The sequence below is a fragment of the Pangasianodon hypophthalmus genome, chromosome 24, assembly GCF_027358585.1.
Source record: "Pangasianodon hypophthalmus isolate fPanHyp1 chromosome 24, fPanHyp1.pri, whole genome shotgun sequence".
NCBI classification, from domain to species: Eukaryota; Metazoa; Chordata; class Actinopteri; order Siluriformes; family Pangasiidae; genus Pangasianodon; species Pangasianodon hypophthalmus.
The window spans coordinates 4,833,223-4,855,150 of NC_069733.1; the positions used below are offsets into that span (position 1 = coordinate 4,833,223).

Consider the following 21,928-nt stretch of genomic DNA (forward strand, 5'->3'; position numbering starts at 1 on the left):
TTAATGCACCTTTGTTTAACTTAAAAACTAACATGGATATTAACAATAGCTGTAATAGTATTTGTTATTTTTATATAAATAACTATAACAATAACTATAAAATATAATTATAATTATACATTATATAACTATAATTAGAGAGATATCATCTTTAACCTGTAATTAGGTACTTCCTGGTCTATTGATATTAGAATATTTATTTAATGAGCTGCTGCAAATCATTAAACAAAACAAACAGTGTACACGTAGACGACACATATTTTAGGAGATATCATTGTAAAGCATGAACTCTAAACATGACGAGTGACTTTCAGTCCCTTTGACACACACACACACACACGTTAGTTAAAGTCTGTAAATGAGGATGATTTTTGCCATAGCCCAATGCACTTAAATGACTGGATAGGAGAATCAGTGAACACCTATCCCTGACCCTTTCCACATAGTTATGTAATGAGAAACACATGGAGAGGGAGCCAGCTGAGTGCATTGTGGCAGACCATTGCTCTTAGTTTTAATTTCTGAGAGAGGTTGTATTACAAAATATATTAAACTTGTATTTGTTTGTATTCCAAAGGATTTTCTAATGTATGTGTGTTCATATGTTTAGATAGCTGTTTTTTTTTCTCACTTCAAATAACCCACTGTTAAAGTGACACCTGACAAACTGCTGTAAACACTTTCAGGAAATTTCCACACTTACCACAGTTGGTGACTGACAAAGCACTACAATTTTTTTTACAATTTAAATGAAGACTAAATATCAACAATAAAAACATGTGAAACAGACAAAACACCACACACACAATGGGATGAAAAACGTAATGAGTGAATCACTAATAAAGAACATCACATGAAACTGAACCTCACTCACCATTCAGATTCAGCTCTTTCTAGGCACAAACACAGGATGAAGAAATATGGATAGTGTATGAACAATACACATCAGTGCATGCATTGGTGTTTAGAACCGAATATACTCGCACAAACAATGTGTGAGCACTACGTTAAAGTGTGTTAGCACAGTGTGAAGACAGAACATTGGAAAGATGAAGAACCCACAGGAAAAATAAGTAAATGATATAGTAACTTATTCTAATGATCATAAACCGTATTTATCATATTATTTCATACATTCATGGAACTGTACTAAAGTTAAGGATAATATTTTGCCCGTGGACTCTTCCTTTTGCTGTTTGATAATGATATACATTTTTTTAAACATGAGAAAAATGACACACAGTCACATCAAAAATCAAAATTAAATCTCAACAAAATCAGACAACTGAATTTGTTCCACAAATATGACCAAGTAAAACACAAAAAAGTGTCTCCACAACCACATCTAAAGTTAGTAAATCAGCCAGCCCAATAGCACACTAGCAACACAGAACTTTCAAAGAAAACTATAGCTACACACATCAACTGCACAAAAAGCAACCAAAGGGCAGATGACATTTTAAAAATCACACACAAACAAAAACACTAACAATGACAAAGGCGTATCTAGAGGCAGATACGTAATGGGCATAGATATATGTACATAGAAAAAAATTAAGAAGAAGGAAAAAAAGATATACGTGTTGCAGATATTTACTGTTTCATCATAGTGCCACACTCCCTGGCCATCCGGCGGCTCAGAGTTCACACTATTGTCCTGATCGATTAGCCAGCGGTGAACAGCGTGGGCCTAAAAGGACACACGACATAAAAACAGGAGGGCCATTAAATCTTAACAGGTTACAGGGACAATAGAGAGGGAAAGAAGGGGCAGGGCCTCAATCATGATATATAGCTTACCAGCATCCTTCCTTCGCTTTCATCTTTCATATGTAGAATTTTCTATCGTTTTTCTAATTTCTAGTTGTTTTAGCCATGTGGACTGTGTGACAAGCTGGCTTGTTAAATATGCCATCCGTTAAAATATAGTTCAAATTTCTCATGAAAAATTAGCAAGAGTGATGCTAAGGTAACAGATTTCATATGAATCAAGTTAGAAGCTTATAGCAGTTAGACAGGCTCTCTACCCCAACCCTTAAACATTCCTAGTGGTAACATTCACTGAGTGGTCTTGTGAAAATGTGCATTAAATCTGTATGCACTTGTATGCGTTGCAAGAGAATGTGTTCATGGAACCATCTTTTTTACTTAGTCAAGAAAGAAGAGTAAAAGTGAAGAGAAAGGACAGAGACATAGAGGGTCATAATGAAAGAAAATGAAAATGTCTGTAGCAGAGAAAACAGACAAGTAGAATCCCACTCACTTTCTCCTTCTTGCTGCAACTGAGATAAAATGTTAGTTTTAGATCATTCACAGCAACAAGGTTTGGTCATCCCTTAGCACAAGCCAGCAACGGTTCAGAGCAACCTTTCGAGATATCAGTGCCAAATTCCAGATGATGACAGACTCAGTGAGCTGTACCAGACAGATGCTTGAATTCTACCTCTTACAATATTAAGAAAAAATGATCCCAATACAAATTGGCCAAATAAATATAACTATTAAAGCCTGTACTTCAGTTATGTTTCATTTCCCAAAAGGCAGGTATGATTTAAATAAGATATCATGAACTTAATTAAGAGAAAACTTTGCAAATAATTCTTATAAAACTCAGTACACAAAGGAATCTACTATTAGTCAAATATCCACTATACAGTACATGTGAAAGTAATTATATACTTCCTTAGAAATATTGTCATGATCTAATATTAAAGGCTAAGAATTTCTAATCTGCTCATTTTTACTGCTAATGATAAAGCAAAACAAACAAACAAACAAACAAACAAAACTCTACCCACACTGCACTGATGGGTGAATGGCCCAACTGACTGTATAAGAATAATATGCTCTGTTTAAAGTGCACACTCACAATAATAACAGTATTAGAACAAGAGAGAATCAGAAAGAATGTTTGTGTGTGTGTGTGTGTGTGAGATGGTACACAGAGACACAGACTGCATCTTGCTGCAGTGTTTGGGCTGATTTGTAAAGCGTGTCAGATTTTGAATGTAACTGGATTATAGAATAGCCTGGCAGAAGCTTTGTGTGTGAAAGAGGTGGGGGAGACTATGCAGGTGTCGATCCAGTAAAGAAAAGAAAAGGCTCATTTTTGGAAAAGAGCAATGCAAAAAATAATGCATGACCTACAATAGAGCTTGATACGCATGAGTGGATCCACTACACAACAGCTTGAATAGACAGAAAAATTCTGACTTACAAAAGGTGCATTTCATTTAATTACTTTTGGTAACTAGATCATCAATCTTGTCAAGGAATGTTTAGTATTGCCTTTCTAATACTGAGAACCTCTACAAAAGTATTTACGTTAAAAGTGCTGCACCCTGCCCAATGCCTATACTCCAGTGTCCCTTGAGACGTTTGTGACTGTGCTTTAGAAATAATCAGGCAGTAAAGCTGCTTAAAGCTTTCTGTATGAAGGAACGCCTGAGTGAGCATACAGTATATCGACAGGATTCCCACCTTTATAAAAATGTTCATCAGTCATGTCAGTTGCTATCACAGTGAACATATTATTCATAATGATCTAAATGTTGGTTAGTCAGATTCCAGAAATCTGCACACCATGTGAGTGAATATCTGACTGAATCCAATGGGTTTATTAGTGTTCCCACAATAAAAAGAAATAAAAGGCTCTGTTTTACCCACACAATTTTTTTATTATATTGTTTTAGTAATTGTATATTAAAATTGTTTTAGATGTAAAAATACATGTTTCTTAAGCAATACCATATGAACAAGAGTGCTGTTGTATTGAATATCAGCAATCAGCTGATATTCCCAAGAAAGCCATAGCTGTATAAAGCATTGCACACAGGCTGACTGGCAGCCCATAGTAAATGTGTTGTGTGGTGTGTTTTTGTAATCCTTTAGTAATCCTTTTTCAGTAAGGTGAACCTGTTTGATTAGCTGACAAGTACAGTAATTAATGAGATTTTAATCTAATAGTGAAAATTGAAAATAACTTACTGGCAACTCAGTTACAGTCAAATTAGTAGATTCCAAGAACATATTGTAATGATTTCCAGCAATGTAATTGTACAGCTAGGTATGCTCCATGATAGCGTAAAATTATAGTGTCATGTATTACAATTACAGCAATATTACAACAAAATGCTTACTTTTGCTGCAACCAATTGCCAGTAATTTACTGTAAAATTGCAAGAAATCTTTAACACTTCAATTCACACCCCTTTCCAGTCAGCTTCCAAAATTTCAGTTAATTATGTTTGCCATACTTTGAGTACTGCCTATTTTTAACTAAAATGCTATCTGTTGTTACATCCTTTTACAGAGCATTCTGCTATGGCATGACATCGTAACTTCTAGAAGCTGTATCCTCTAATACTGATCTATTAGGATAGCACTCCTAGTGTATGGCAGTAAGACTCCTGATGGAGGATTTTGCCAGACACTACAAAATAATGACATCTTATTAAGTGACAATATCTTGAATGTAATTTAATTTATTATGTACAATAGTATATCCTATTATAACACAAATCTACAACTCTATAATTACCACAAATCAAATATGTTTTTTATTATTATTATTAAACCTATTTTTCTTTTAATTTATTGACCTAAATTGACTAATTTCAAGCTTTAAAATTTCATTGTCTATTGGCACATAATATTGCTTCTTTCTAGAAAAAAATAATGTTATATATATGTTATAACAGGAAATACTAGAGAAATTTGAATATATTCAAGATAATTTCACTTGACATTGTCATTTTTTTGCAGTGCAATTGTCTCTGTACTTTGCACAGTATATTAGCCTGTCTCAGACTATGCCAATGTTGCCTTTATCATGTCACTTTTACTGTTAATATTTTGAAATATTTCAATATTTTTAACAGGCACTCATCAACTAGCCCTCACTGGACAAGGCTGGGTGAAAATGGTCCATGTTGATAATTGCCCTAAGATTTTATCGAGACTGACAGCAAAGCCGGTCTTATCTTCAACCTCATGAGCTGCTCAATTAATTTGTATGATTCCTTTAATTAGTATAAGACAACCAACAATGAAAAATATTTGGACACTCCATACAGAACATTCATTCAATTCAGACTACTGACTTTCAGTAAGATAAAATCCAGAGACTGAAATGCTCATTGCAAAACACAGATTTCAACCATTTCTGTGTTGATTTGGATGTATGTTTGAGGTGTTGACGTGAGCCTTAACATCCTGGCTGCAGCAAACAAACTTTGGGCTGAAATATCTTGCTAATTTGAGGAATTCATCTTCACAAGAGCCATTGTGAAGCCAGCTTCACAGCACTGCCAAAAAAATCAGTGATACATCTCAACAGGTTTTTCCTTGTCAGCAGTCTCCAGTTATTGCCATACATGCACACGCTAAAAGTTTAGTCTGCAAAATACAGTATTCCAGTGATGCTAGGTACATATCAGGAGCTGCATTTTGTATGAAGCTCTCAGGATGGATTTCTTCTGTGCAAAGTTTCCAAACAGCTTGCTATGGATGTGGCATCTAATATACAATTTTGAAACTTAATGACTCCAAGAATCAACTTTGCATTTTGTGAAATTGTGATCATAGGATTTTTCTTCTCCTCCCTTACCATCATCCTCACTGTGTGACAGGGCAGAAGGCTTATATGTCCTCTTTCTGGCCAATTTCAAACTGTTCCAGAATTTGTTATTATGGTCCAGATTGTGCTTAATGGTATTTTATACACATTACCTGACCAGCGTTGGTCTTTTTTGTGTTGAATGCTCTTTGGTTTTCCCTGTGGTGATGGATAAAGAGATATTACATATGTGTATGTATCACCCAGGAAATTGGGAAACAAGTTTCAGGATTCCCTTGAGTTAGAGCTAATTACTCACACAGCTGCTGCAATAAGATACACACAGGTTCCACATGGTCTCAAGCTATTCAGTAACATACAAACAAAGCACTCCTGCAAAACTTCATTTATTCATCCACTTGCTCTGTCTCTGTTCTGGTGTAGTGCAGATTATAAGTACCTAGTAGCTATACTTCACTATAGTTCACTATATTTCTCCAGCATTTGAACCATTCATTGAAGCATAGATTTTCACCAAGGTAGAACTCAGGAGCACTTACAGTATAATTTGATTAGGATCAGAGATGAGGATGAGCAGAAGACTGTGTGTAGTAGCACCTCATCATCTACCAGTATTTATGGATGCCTTAATGCAAAGCTAATGCACCTTTCATCTTCCAAGCTTTTTTGAGTGTTTATGTGATACTTCACACAGGGAACATCCTTATTAACTCACTGTATCTAGAAAAAAGTCCACTGTGCTTGAAGCTTTCTGCTAAGATTCAAGCTGTACAGTTCTGGGCTGGCCAACTCCAAAATTGAGATGAGTTACAAGGTTTCTTAGGATTTGCCAGTTGCTACAGTCTTCTTTAGGAATTTAAGCACTGTTTCAGCAGCACTAACATCCTGAAGGCCTAAACAATAATTAATGTAAATCTTATTGCAAAAGCATCAGACTCTTCTGAGACCCATTTAACCCATTTACTGTATGGACAACAGGTCATGGGCAGGTAAAAACTATTCAACCCAAGACAAGCTAGGTAGAGACTTTTTCTCCTAGAATTAACATTCACATATCATCCCGGATCAAGAAATGGTATGGCTATCTTGTCAAGGCTCCATGGAAGAGACTCTCTCAAGTCCATTGAGTATAATTCTGACAGCTCTCTCCTTTTGCCATTTTCAATTTTGCCATTATCCAAGGAAAAGCTCATTGGTGGATAGTTCAGGGATAAATGTCAGCATACATCCCAATGCCACACCCCCTACCACACAGAAGACAAATGGACTAACCAGGAGCTGGTTGTATTTTTACATAGGCACTTTAGTGACCACCAGGGAAAATGGTCATAATTTGTCTCACCGGGTGAATATGCACCAAAGGTCTAAGACTTAGCCACCCCTCTTTTGCCAATGATGATAGAGTCTGTAAAGCTGAACAAATATGGGCTGCTGACAATGTCTACCTGTAAATTATTTCTCTGTTACATTGGTCTTCTTGTAATGGACAAGAGAGACAACTGGGTAAATTATAAGCTACAGTAAGCTAAAAGCTACAGTTGTATCAAATTAATGTCTCATAGAGCTTCGGTGTCTCCCTTATCAGGTAGATACTTCTAGCACCATTCCAGTAAGTGAACCCCAAAGGAGGTCCCCTTCTGGATGTGAACATGTCCCTAGACTTTGCATCATGTTCTCATGCTCTCTCTCTACGTGGTTGTGCGACTGTCTACTTATCTACTGTGACCCTGGCCAGAATAAAGCATTTGCTGAAGATGAATGAATGAATGAAAACCAGAAACCAGAGCTGTATATCTGAAATAACATTTGCTACAAAAGCGAGATACAGTGGATTACACAATCAGATGATGCACAATTTCAAAGAAATGAAGCTGAAAATTAGTGGAGTAGTCTTTTAATGCTGATGCAGTTGTCTTTGGAGTTAGTTAAAAGATATGGTTAAAAATAACCAAAACGTTTTGTACAGACTACAACTCCACTTTCTATAATTATCCTGAGAGACTTATACAGAGCAAGAAACAGAGTCAGCAGCACCTGTGTCTGCAGAGGACAACAGCAATAAAATTTTGCTCTTGCATGTCTCTGCACTGAAACAAGGGGTCCTTTTTTTGCAACATTTGAAATGTTCTTGTAGAAAACTTAAAAAACTTGCAAGAACAGTTTCGGTGCACAGTATAAAACTTTCACTGCACAGTAGTTTCAAAAATCTCTTCTTGCATATTTCTCAAAAGAAATATTGCAAATGCTCATCATCTTGTACGCAAAATAAAATTATTCTGACTGTGGCAACAAGCAAAATTCCAACAAAATTCCTGGTATGCAATTATCGTTTGAAGCTCTTGTAGTGGGCACACAGTAATTGATCTTTATATGTATATATTTTTTTTTGTTCATTTACTTTCAGTAACGGTTCCATCCTGGTCAGGGTCACTGTGGATCCAGATCCTGGGAACACTGGGTGCAAGGTGGGAATATACACCCTCAGTGGGACATGAATCCATCACAAGGCACCATTCACACATACATTCATACCTAGGGGCAATTTGGAGTTGCCAATCCACATGAACGGCATGTCGTATGTGAGGTGGGAGAACATGGACACAGGGAGAACCTGCAAAACTCCTACACAGACAGCAACCAGAGCTTAGGATCACTACCAGCTGCACCACTATACTGCCTATAACTTTATTTACAGTGTTGCATTTTTTCCTTCAATTCCTCTTAATTTGCTTCCGTGAACAACTACAAACTCAGCGCCAATGTCATATCCCAGCCAAACAATTACTATAGAAGGAATATGTTGTTTTGATCTTTATAGTGAAATACTCCAAATTTAAGCAGGTATATTACATTTTTGTATATAACATTTTTGTGTCAATCAAATATTTTCCACTGACAAGAACAGACTTCTGAAGAAGGGTAAAATTTATAACAAGCACTTTAAAATAATAAATGTGGAAAAAGAGCCGATAACCCCATGTTACATCAGTGATGTTCAAGTTGCATAATAGGGTGTGTGATAAAACCAGTCCAACCTAGCTAGGCCAGTGACATCCAGGAACAGGCTGGATGACTACCACAAATAGTTTGACAACAGCTAAAGAGACAGCAGACAACACAGAGAGAGAGCAACCTGGGCAGTTTGGGTTAGCACCCCAAACTGCAGCTCCTGTGAGGTAGAACCCACAACAAAGCTACAGAAAACCCCACTGAGGAATGAGCACCCCAAATGGACGGGCATACAGGCAATGACCCAAGCTAACTGAGTAATGACTGCAAGTGCAGTATGCATAGGTGACAATGTCTGAAAAAATCTTGCATGGCCTGAAGATCCACTAGGCCAAAATGAAATACTTGATGAGGGAACAAGTGGTGCAACCTACAGGTCCAGCACCTTGTGAGACACAGGAGGAAGTGCCTCCAAGCATCACAAGCCCAACCCGAGAGCAGGCAGAACACAATTGGGTTAATTGGCCTGCAGCCAACAAGGACAGTGAGTTGCAGCAGTTTGATGAGGATGTGGATGGGGTCTTTGAAACCACAGGCAGGGGTGATGAAACCACAGGCAGGGGTAATGTCGTTTTCGAATTGTTTTGCTGGGAGTTTCTTGCCTGCGTCGGCGTCTTAACTATACTGTTTCTACAATTTTGCGCTATCGTTTTCATCTGTTGTATTTTTCACGTTCTCTTCTACCGTATTTTCATTTTTCTTTCTCTTGAAGAGCACTTTTGTATTTTGTCAAGACAGCGAACGGAGCCCATCCACACCGGATCCACGCTGTCTAAAATAATATCAACAAATCTTCGACAGTACAAGGAGGTGAGGCAAGAGGACAGCACTAGCAGAGCTCTGGAACACAGTGAGGAAGAAGCTCATCGCCCTGCATTGGGCTGAATGGCACAGGAGGAGGGGCAGGGAGAGGGCTTGCTCGCTCCAAAGAGGAGTTTGACCAGCACATCCATGACAGCTATAGTGACAGAGCACGGGAGCAAGAGCTGGGACATTGCGGGGTTTTTATATATCCACCAGAACCAACCTTCCATTTCGATATTAAGGAACCGATATCCAGGAGGTTGTTGGAGCTGCCAGAAAAAGCTCAGCACCAGCCCACAGCAGAGTGCCATACATGGAGACCTAGCTGTTCTGTGGCTGGATCTCACCAATGCCTACATTTCAATCCCACACAAGCTGGTGGAAACTGGTTTGCCATCATGTTCCAGGTAAGATCAGGGACCTCATTCTGGATTACTACAGCTGCTTCAGTCTGAGAGCCACTGGGTGTACCATTTTAGCGACATTGTTCGCCCTGGCCACGACTATGCTTGTCAAGTCGTCAAAAGTGCAGTGTACAGGCCCACTGACCAAACCTGGTGTTCAGCAGCCACCCAACAGGGCATTCATGGATGACCTGATGGTGACAACAACATCAGTGCCTGGATGAAGAAGGATCCTCCATGGCCTTGAGCAACTCATCACCAGGGCCCAGATGAGTTTCAAACCAGCAAAGTCCAGGTCACTGGTTATGACGAAGGTGAAAGTAATTGGCAAGTTCCTTTTCTCCATAGGAGGCATCCAGATCCTGTTATTCATTGAGAAGCCAGGCAAGAGACTGGGCAAGGTCTCTGACTGCATCCTTAAAGGCAGTGCAGCAACCAACAGTGAGCTACAGGAGTGGCTGACAGCTATCGACAAATCAAGGCTGCCAGGGAAGTTCAAAGCCTGGATTTATCAACATGGCATCCTACCACAGCTCTGCTGGCCTCTGATGATCTATGAGGTCTTGCTTACCTGTCATGGGCTTTAGGAGAAAGCCCTCAGCTACTTCTTGTGTAAGTGTCTGGGTCTACTACGAAGCCTCGGCAGCATTGTATGGGAACAGGAACAAGCTCCAGCTGCCTTTCAGCAGTCTGTCAGAGGAGTTCATGGTTTGCCAGGCAAGAGAGGTGCTCCTGCCTGGCTCATCCATCCTCTTCAGCTGGGGTTTAGCTAACACCCCAGCATGATCTCTGTGCCAGAAAAGAGGAACCCTGGAGCATATATTGAGCTGTTGCCTGAAGGCCCTGGCAGAGGGGTGCTATTGCTGGCACCATGAAGATGTGCTAAGGGTAATAGTAAATGAAAGAGTAATACTGCAAAGATCACTTGCAGCAAACCAGGCAAACTCCTTGCTATGGCACAGGACTGGCAACTGAAGATTGACCTAGGGAGATAGCTCAAATTCACAGGCACCATCACAATACTCAGACCAGACATTCTATTGATGTCAGAAACCTCAAAGCAAATGATCCTGCTGGAGCTCACAGTTCCTGTGAAGATTGAATAGAAGAGGTCTATAAATGGAGAAGGGCAAAGTGTGAGGGCCTCGTAGGTGAATGCCAGAGCCAAGGATGGAGTGTTTGATGCGAGCCCATCAAAGTTGCCTGCAGAGGCTTTGCTGGCCAGTGTCTCTACAGGGTCCTCACGTTCCTTGGCATCACAGTGCTGCACATTAGGAAAGCTATCAAATACACCAGAGAGACTGCAGAAAAGGTGTCAAAATGGCTGTGGATTAAGTGGGGTGATCTGTGGAATACATAATTTACTCAGACACAAACCCTGTGAGCTGGCCACAATAACAGATGTGTGCTGGTGTCATGCGCTAAAGCATGTACAGTTCTGGTTATGTTAGTTGGACATGTTTGTGTGGTGTGAGAAATCCATTCAGAACGAGTGGCACTGAGCATGCATTAATGGCGCCAATGGGGCTTGCTACAGCCTTAGTCACTGGGGAGACCTGTATGGCTTTGGTTGTGTTAGGCAGACATGTCTGAGTGGCACTAGGTATATCCATCCATAGTAAACCAGTAGCACTGAGCATGCATTAACAGTGCCAGTGGAGCTTGCTACAGCTTTAGTCACTGGGGAGGCCTTTATGACTCTGGAGGTGTTAGGAGGACATGTCTGTGAGGTGTTAAGTGTAACAAGGAATCTGTAGAGAACCAGTGGCACTGATCATGCATTAACAGTGCCAGTGGGGCTCGCTACAGCCTTAGTCACTGGGGAGACCTGTATGGTTCTGGTTGCATTAGACAAGTTTGCAATGCTGAAGGACAAGCAGGGTAATCTGTGGAACACATAAGCTACTTGAAGACAAGACAGGGCCTGATCACCCCCGGCTGGGTCACCTGGGCGAGGGTGTCTGATGCTGAAAGAGCAGAAATACCCAATGACCCCAGGTTACATCACTGATGATGTGTCCAAGTTGCATCATAAGGTGTACGATAAAACCAACTAGAGATCGAACCAGTGTAATAACATTGATTGGTTTAAAGGTAGCTTCACTGGGACAACTTTTTTAGTTAGTCATTGTTAATGGAACGATAAATTTCATCATCAACACTGTGGAATCCTTTTCTTCCCTGATTACTGCAATAAGATATTTCACAAAGTGAAGGAGATGTCATGAGTAAGATGTAAACTGGAAGCTGCTGCATTTTTGTGTGATTATCTGATGTTCATGGAAATGATAAAGCTAATATTTCCATGATGTCCAAATGTTAAAGTAACATTGTAAAGCACATCTACTTTCATCACTGAAGGAAGCAGAAGACTTATTCCATTTAGTTGTAGCAGAAAGCAGGAGGTATAAAAAGGTATAAAAAGGACAGACACTGTTTCAATGGGCAGCACCATTCCCAGCTGGCTGGCCAAAAATGATATTTGATTAACTCACTACAACTCGCATGACTGTGAATTTTGCCAGCAGGACAGCTTTGCACTGCAAATTATTTTGTGGTTTTGCCACTGTTTCCACATATTGGAGTTTTCCTGATTCTGAAAACACTGTCATCTATGCAAACTAATTAATCCTCCATGTAAAAAAACATTCTACTGACTAGGATTAGGCCAATATACTTTATTTATTGCAGTATGATGCTACCACCTTTCCACTTCTATGTGCCAGTTTTATATTTCCAGTGGTGTTAGTAAAATTCCACTCAGTGAAGAAGCCAACAAGGACAAAAAGTTAATATATTTTGTTACATTTGAAGTTATGGGCAAAGTGGGCTGATGTGAAAGCTTAATTAAAGGCAAAAAGGATATTACAGAACTCAACCAATTATGTATGAAATCTGTTTTTTTTCTGTAATAACCACTGAATCACAAAAAAAAATGACAAAGACTACAGAATATACTCTAGTCATAGACTCATATCATTTACTCAGACTGTAAACTTTGAGAGATGGGCTACTACTAATCAGTCCTTGATTGGTAGTAACCCGATGTTTTCACCATTTAGTTCTGTTAAAAAACAAACAAACAAACAAACAAAAAAAATACCACTTGCCCACAACTGACAATGCAAACAACACTATGATTGGAAATGTGAAACCAGTTTCGGCTACAAGTCATGGCACCATCTATAGAATCATCCGTAGTACTCACAGGCTCTTAAAAAGTAATCCCTGAACACAGCCTGTTATGCCTATGGCACCACTGTAACCCATCAGCCAGGAAATGTTTTTATTATTCCCCATGACACAGATTGTAATTGAGATTACATGCTCATCTCACCTCAATGTGCTCCATTCTCCTAATGAGGCGGATATGATTATGAATCCCCACTTCTATGTAAATACCGTGCCAAAGTAAGTAAACATACTCGGAACTGACTGAGGTAACTGAGGTAATATCTGACTACACCAGATTTTTATTATACAACTTAAAGAGCAGCTTCAGTGATTCTTGATTTTATGTAATAATATGAGAATATCATAATGCATTGCATTCTTCAAAGTAGAACACCTTTAAGGATAAATGCTACAGAAAATTGAAGAATAACAAAATATACTAGAAAATGAGCATTTCGATTAGTAAATATTTTAAATTATTGTAATTATTGTACTATATTAAAAGCTGAGTCCATGGCATTGTTCACTTTTGAACAATATTACTTTCAATCAGATACAATAAGTAGATCATTAATACTGAACTTAAAGAATGAATGCCTAGCCTTTGGGCAGGTGCAATGTGATAGTGGATGTGTTGTGTCACAGGAATCCTGTACTCAGGAATTGGCAAATTTACAGGTTTTACTAATGTGGAAGTTGATCTGTTTGCTAACAGACAGCAATTCACCATCCAGTGTGTCAGAATATGTTTGCATACAACTGGCCAAACCTTCAGTTGTATAATTTGTGCTGTGGATGACACTATAGTGCATCTCACATACAGACTTTTTGGTGACCTAAGTCCAAAAGTTACATCAATATTTATGTGGGGAATATTCACCATATTTAGTGAACATGGTGAAAAGCAATTTCATTTACATAGATGCTGAAGTTGTTCTTCAGTCCAATGCAAATTCAATTCGCTTACCTGTTCATCGCTCAAGGTTGCCAGATTTTTTCTAGTCACCATGGCATATTAATAAACCTGTTAACCTATCAGTTCTTGCAGATGACCCTGTGTCCATGCCAGCCCTGTGTGCTGTGAGAGCTCTCTGTGGAAGTGACTACCAATTGGTAGGTCACTGTCCAGCTGTTTATATGCTTTGTGGAGCATAAATCGGGGGTCTGCAGTATACAAACAGGTTAGCCCACTGGGCAACAGAAATTATTGTGCAAGCATACTTAGAGTTCAAGAAGTGAAACGGTGACATGGAGGTCATAACTGGATGCTGTATCATCATTCTCACCCTCTGTGGAGAGAATATCAGAATGTTGAGTGATTCTTATCCTCAATAGAGAACAGCATTCTCGTTAACATGTCTAATAAGCTGTCCGTACTATTTATCAGTGCTATTTATTATTATGTGGGAAGGTGTGCTATCAGTACCTGTTACAACACTCAACACTTTGATATATGGCATCCACTATTAAGGAAACTGTCTTGGCAGTCCAGAATGAAAGGAAGTAGAATGGAAGGTTATGTATGTAACTGTGTTTGTACAGCTGAGTGGAAGACTTCCAGGCTACATGGGAATGACATTGCTATTGTTACTCAGCTTGGAAAGGAGGTAAATAGAATACTCTGCTACTACCAAGCGAAACCTCTCTGGTGATCCTACACTCAGTCGTAGAACCATAGTTTCATATGTAACATTCTGACCTCATATTCAATTCAGTGTGATACTGAATTTGAAATGGTTGCTTATTTATTACACATATTTACACATATTTATTACACATATTTATTATTTAGGATGTTAATTTTTTTGCAAATGTATTTTTTTTCCTTCTGATTTCTTGTTTGTTTGTTTGTTTGTTTTTCTAAGTTTACCTATGGCTACACTGATGTTAGGTTACTCTTCTGTTGGAACACCAGAAGAATGATGTATAAATACAGTCTTTTTTTCTCTTAAATTCATGACAGTCTGCAATCTAAATTCTGTCATTATTACTTCGTCTTATTGCAAAGATATGCTTCAGCAGTTTTACAAATATCTGCCAAAACATTATTTATGTAGGCCTACCACAAAAGATAAAAGTGACCAAGTGTTTACACAGATTTAGTTGTAATCCAAATACAGCAGACAAAAAGACAGGCACTGGTGTTTGGAAGATAGACTGCATGCAAAATGATGGAGGAGGGGATAAGAAGGGATAAGAGGAAGTTCCTCAGTTGGTTGTTATGGTTTATCAATGACAGACAGGGAACCCTCATCTCCATCATGACTCCCTTAATCCCCCTTTTGCTCCTTTGAAAAGAGAGAACCCCGCCTCTTCCAGAGTATTTTTATTCACCAATCCATAATTAGCATAATAAAACATTGGCAAGAAAAGGGACAGTCACAAAGAGCCAAATGTGCAGACTTTGTTACCCTATTTTCATCTTTTCTTTTTTATCGAAGAGAGGCCAACCCATTATTCATAATTTCCTTTGAAATCTGTTCTTTTGCGTGCATTAGAACCTTGACAGTTCCCGTGACACGTACACACAAGCACTAGATATGTTTATGCTGATGGAGGGTTTATGCTATTTTGGTGTGCTGCAGTAAGCACAGACTTCAAGTATGTATGTATATATGTTCTCACATAATACTGGGCATGCCTTGTGGAAGCACAAATATTGGTAGTAGCACTATTAGGATGTTATCAGTGCTGTTACACACATTACCACATCCACACAAGAATGTAAAAGTCAATGGCATGAAGTCAATAGCCTGATCAATAGCCTCAGTCACTGGTGACAAGGCACACAAATGCATGCATGCATGCATATAAACACATGGCTAGTTCGCTTCTGTGTTTCATCTACTCAGTAGATGAACTACAGCACGCTGAATAGACCGACAAGTCAAAGGTGTTTACTCCTTGTGTATTTCTAATATCTTACCTTCTCTTGATTGTGTAATCCACTGCATTTTTAAGATATTCCTATATTTCTCATTTTAAAGAAATATTGATACCACATTATTACCTACTACCTGTAACCACACAGCTTTGACCCATTTAACTAGTCTCTAGCAATGTTCATTTGTCCACTTATTTAGTCTATAGTGAATTTCCAAGTATTCTAATTATCAAATAAATTGAATAGAATTTTATGTTTAGTCAAAACCTTTCTTCATAATCACACCCCAAACATTCCCAGTTTTTATTACTGTCTACCTGTTGTTTAGCGCATATGCTAATGGCAAGATGACTACGAGATAAGATACAAGATGCTGCATTACTTAAGTGCATTGTTTAACTGGAGATGCATTAACAACAGCTGGAAATAACAACAGCTTCCCCTAACATAACTGAAATGGTACATGCTGCAGCCAAGGTCCTTGAGCATGAACTCTTCAGCTGTACCCTGTTTCAGGTGGCAGACAGATTGAAAAGTGATATCTCAGTGGTTAACTATGGGTCATGTGTTCAAATCCCAGCACTGTCAAACTGCTACTGTGGGTCAGTGAACAAGACCCTTAACCCTCAACAGCTCACACTGCAAAAAAATGACATCTTAGTAAATGAATATATCTAGAACATAGTCATATTTTTCTAGTATTTCCTATTATAAGATTACCATAAACCAAATATAAGATTATTAAACCTATTTCTAGACAATTATAATGCCTATAAAAAGTTTACACACCCCTGTTAAAAGGGCAGGTTTTTGTGATGTAAAAAAATGAATCCAAGATAAATCATGTCAGAACTTTTTCCACACTCAATGCGAAATTACAACGTATAAGAATTAAGTGAAAAACAATCAGAAATATTTTAGGGAAAAATAGGATAAATAAAAAACTTACAATAACCTGGTTGCATAAGTGTGCACTCTCCTAAACTAATACATTGTTGAAGCACCTTTTGATTATATTACACCACTCAGTCTTTTTTAAGATGTCACCCTGATGGGTGCCTCAGACTCTTTTCTGTGAGAGAACCATGGATTAAACTTGGAGGTGCTGATTTTTTTTAAATCCCAGCCACATCCCATTCATGAACAGAATGTTTGTGTTGGAGTTCCAGTTCAGATAGTGCCAAGAGAACATTTTCTGCAAATAACAGAGATGTTACCAGCATCTTCGGCAGTGTCTTGACATGCTCTCTATGAAAACCACAACCAAGAGTAGATACAAGACACACCCCCACTGGAGTCAGACACCTACCATAAAAAAGTTTTGAATTAATGAAAAGAAAGCAGACACAATTGCCACTGCACTCACACAGAGACCAGGTCACACAAAGTAGCTACCCAGATACCTCATTCCCCAACCTCACTTGGAACATGGGAGAGGTCATTCTGGAATGGATTCCACAAGATGTTGGAAACATTCATCTGAGATTATGGTCCATGTTGACATCACACAATTCCTGCGGATTTTTCAGGTGTACTTTCATTCTGCAAATCTCCCGTTCTACCACATTCCAAAGGTTTTCTATTGGATTCAGACCCGGTGACTGGGAAGGCCACTGAAGAACTTTGACCTCACTGTCATGCTCATGAAACCAGTTTAAGACAAATTTTGCTTTGTGACATGGCGCAGTATTATACTTGAAGTAGCCATTAGAAGATGGGTGAATTGTGGCCATGAAGGGATGCACATGGTCAGCAACAATACTCAAATAGGCTGTGGCATTCAAGCGATGATTGATTGGTATTAACAGGCCCAGAGTGTGCCAAGAAAACATTCCTCACACCATTATATCACCTCCACCAGCTTGGACTGTTGACACAAGACATGTTGGGGCCTTGGATTCATGCTGTTGGTGCCTAATTCTGACCCTATCATCTGTGTGACTCAGAAGAAATTGAGATTCATCAGACCAGGCTAAATTTTTCCACTCTTCAACTGTCCAGTTTTGGTGAGCCTGTACCCTCTGCAGCCTCAGCTTTCTTGGCTTACAGAAGTGGAACCTGACATGGTCTTCTGCTGTTGTAGCCCATCCATCTCATGTGTTGTGCATTCTGAGATGCTTTTCCCCTCACCACAATTGTATAGAGTGGTTATCTGAGTTATTGTAGCCTTTCTGTCAGCTCAAATCAGTATTTTCTTTATTGCACCATTCTGAGTAAACTCTAGAGACTGTTGTGTGTGAAAATCCCTGGAGATCAGCAGAAATACTCAAACCAGCCCATCTGGCACCAACAATCATGCCACGGTCAAATCACTGAGATTACATTTTTTTCCCCATTCTTATGGTTGATGTGAATATTACCCAATGCTGCTGGCCCGTATCTGCATGATTTTATGCAGTGCATTGCTGCCAAATGATTGGCTGATTAGATAATTGCATTGAATGTGTAGGTGTACAGGTGTTCCTAATAAAGTGCTTGGTGAGTTTATAGCCTCAAGTCTAGTCAACAATCAAAAATTGATCACTGACGACTGGCACAATGTGCTCTGGTACCAAATACACTTATGAGCAACCTTGTGTTTGAAGAGTGTTTTTTATTGATAGTTCCTGGCATGCAGAGAAGTTTAATAGCATTTCATTGCTCAGCTTCAGGTCCAGGAGGCCATTCCTCCCAAGTATGCCCCTCCAGTATCATTCCCAACATGAACATCAAGTCCCCCAGCAGCACTATAGAGCCAAAAAGTGGTACTCTCTGAGGTGGGCACCTGCTCCACCTTGGCTGATATGCCTTTTACTTCCTGAGATTTGAAATCTCAAAGAAACAACGTCCTTGTCCACTGTCTAAGTCTATTACATGCCTGCTGTCTGACTGGCATACTCCACCATTCATCTTGAACTAGATGGCTACACATGGCCAGATCACATTCAGGATTGGGTTGCCAATGCCCCACCCCCCTACCCCCACCCCCTGCCAACCAAAAAAAAAAAATTATAGAGCAACAATTGCTAGGAGAGCAAGTATAATTATAATGAAATGCTTATCCAATATGATCCTGTTGTCCTCTGTCATGTTTTTGCTCTGAGAACTTTTTTCATGTCCATTTATAGATCATCTTTTTTTCTAATTCTGGATAAAGACAATAAACTTTATAATGCAATTTGAACTTTATATCCTTGAAACAATTTAATGAATTTATTTTACATATTTAAAGTAACAAAGCACTAACCAGTAGATGACCAATCATCTCAGGCCAGCAGTTTAGTTCCATACTAAAGTCTCCTGTAGTCCCCATATTCTGTGACCCATTAAGAAAAAACTGCTGAGTGGTTTAGGAAAGCATTCCAATCACATGATCAGGGACACGTTCAATTCCAGTGATACAATAAGCATCATGTTTGTTAACACTGTACATGCCACCAAAAATTTTCAGCTGAAAATAGTCAAAAACATTTTCAGTTTTTGGACAAAAAACCTGAACAAAAAAAGTTAATGGTAATAATAATTTGACAATGTGTCATGTCAATGCTGGAAATGGCACCCAGAACATAACGCTGCCTAAAACATGGCTGCCACTGACTACAACACCCAGAGATCACTTTATATTTTTATTGTCTGTCTGGTTTTCTGATCCTGTTCTGGTTTTCACGGTTTTGCCTTTTGTCTTGTCTAGTTCATGTTGTTTGTTCATCGCCTGACCATTGCCTGTTTTTTGACCATGTTTTTGTCTCAAAATTTGTATTATCCTGCAAGCTTTTTGAATAAAGCCATTTCTTACCTGCATCTGCATCCGTATCTGCCACCTGACACCATGATTAAAAGCAATGATTAAAAACACTGTGTGATTGTTGACTGGCACAGTCATGAAAAAGAAAAAGAAGGGTAAAAGAAGCCCTGAGCGAATGGGGGTGCTGTTGACAAGTTATCATATATTCATCTATTTTTATATCATCCTGTCATCCAAAATGCGATTGCTCAGTGATTGTATTATTATGAATATAAAATATCTGTGTGACACAGCGGTGTCACAGCGGGCACCATTACAACCTCCCAGAGCCAGGGTCCCCTGTTCAATCCCGAGCTTGGGTTACAAGTTTTACTTGTTCTCCCTGTGTTACTTCAGAGTTCTCCAGTTTCATCCTACTTCCCAAAAAATGTTGGAAGTGGACCGGCTATGCTAAAAATTGCCCCTCCTTGTGAATGAGTGAGTGAATGTGTGTTTGCATGGTGCCCTACATTGGACTGGCGTCCCATCCATGGTGTATTCGCACCAGTATTCCGTGGATAGGCTCCAGGCCCACTGCAACCCTGAACAGGATCATCAATTAATGAAGATGAATGAATGAATGAGAACAAAGCTTCAGGGTTAACATGGAAGACAGCAACATTTTGGTGGGTTAGAAGGTCATAAAATAAAAAACACAGTAAAATGTGCTGAATCTCATCCACAAACATCATAAACAAATGTGAAAGGATAAATATAGTCAAATAAATAAGCAGCTAAAGGGCAAATGAGAGTGTTCAAAAATAGCTACAACACACTACACAGCACAAATGGAGCATCATAAATAAATTGTAAGCTCTCAGTAACTCTGAATATGTCTATAACCTTTTTTTTTTTGCTGAGAAGTGCCACAGATCTTTCTTTAAGAAATTCTCAAAGCATCTCTTAATGGCATGTGATGTAGACTGGCTTTGCTTAGCAGCCCTACACCAGTGATTCGCAAAGATGAGCATCCAGTACTTCCCCACACTGTACTGTTTTGTTAACGTAGGGGTATGGTCATGCTCGTACAGTGAAGACAAAGCCACATCCCCAGATTTAAAACAACTCAGGAAGTAACTTAAAATATGTTAAAACATGGTTAGAGATAGATATATTTTACATTAGATATAGTTTTAGGTTTGTTATTCTTGCTGCTCTCCTAAGAGAAATGTGCCATTTTCTGAAAACAGAGAGAAAGTAGCTTCATTTTACCCTTTGATTGAACTGCATTTATGGACATTTATCTAAGCATACTGCTGACATATCAAAGATATATTTATTATTGAGTTAACTGCAGAACCTCTAAAGTACCCTTCCTATCCTTTCTAATTTGGGATCAGCAACCATACTCACTTCATTAAAGATACACAAGCAATAATGTGTGCAATGTGTGCAAAAGGTCCAACAGCATTATATAAATAGATCTGAGATTCATTGCTTCCCTACCCTGAATAATATAATGCTTTCAAATTAAAAAGTCAGTAAATAAATGTATATATACTCAAAATAATTTATCAAAATAATTTAGAATTTAATTTAATCAATAAATTATGAAAAGCAAAGGCACAACACAGGAGTTAGAACTGCTAAAATGGTGGATGATTCATGTGCCTGGTGGTAGGTCTGGTCTATTTCACTGTTTGATACTACAGTCATATACAAGTACAGATGATAAATGGAAGTTAGCATTGCCTCACTAGTTAATTTGCATAAATATGACTCTTCTTGATATATTTCATGTTTCTCATGTTTCTCTCCTTATGCTGATGTAATGCTGCAAATCATTCTGCATTGCAGTGCTCAGTGTCACATGCATGCACACAAACGTGTTGCTGGTCTAAGTTCTGCGGGTTGACTATGCTGGTACTGCTGACTGTGGTGTGGTTTTTCAGGCATGTAAATAAGGAATCTTTATGAATTCCATGAGGATACATTGATCATAAATGGTTTTGTCAGAATCATTTGTCTTATTATGAGAAAAATAGGTATCAACAGAGATACCGCTACACTTTGCAGTTAAAAATCATACATTTTTATTTTTGTGCACCAAACATTTCAGACATGTGAACACTGAACACAGCATTCAGTATCCTTCAAACTGAATCCTATGAAAACACTAATAATTTAGTATTCCCTGAAACAGTGTTACTGTGAATTATTAAGACTGCAATCTAAAACCAGCAATCAGTTACACACAAAAACACTGGCTTCCTTGCAGGTCAATGTGGTAGATTTTGGAATGTGTCCTATTTGCCCATAATGTTGATCTTAACATAGGCATTAACTTTTTAATATTTCTCACATAACTATCT

The 21,928-nt window shown here is 38.6% G+C and overlaps 1 protein-coding gene across 6 annotated transcripts in view; it reads right to left on the bottom strand.

Annotated features, from left to right (window-relative positions):
- ank1a (ankyrin 1, erythrocytic a) overlaps positions 1 to 21,928 on the bottom strand; it is a 107,605-nt gene that overhangs the window by 62,026 nt on the left and 23,651 nt on the right. For 5 of the 6 annotated variants that reach the window (XM_053229037.1, XM_053229034.1, XM_053229035.1 and 2 more), the window contains exon 2: positions 1,598 to 1,690. The exons of the other annotated variant lie outside the window; for it this stretch is intronic. In XM_053229037.1, coding sequence (XP_053085012.1) covers positions 1,598 to 1,690 — 93 coding nt within the window. The remainder of the gene's footprint in view (positions 1 to 1,597; positions 1,691 to 21,928) is intronic. 6 annotated transcript variants of the gene reach the window in all.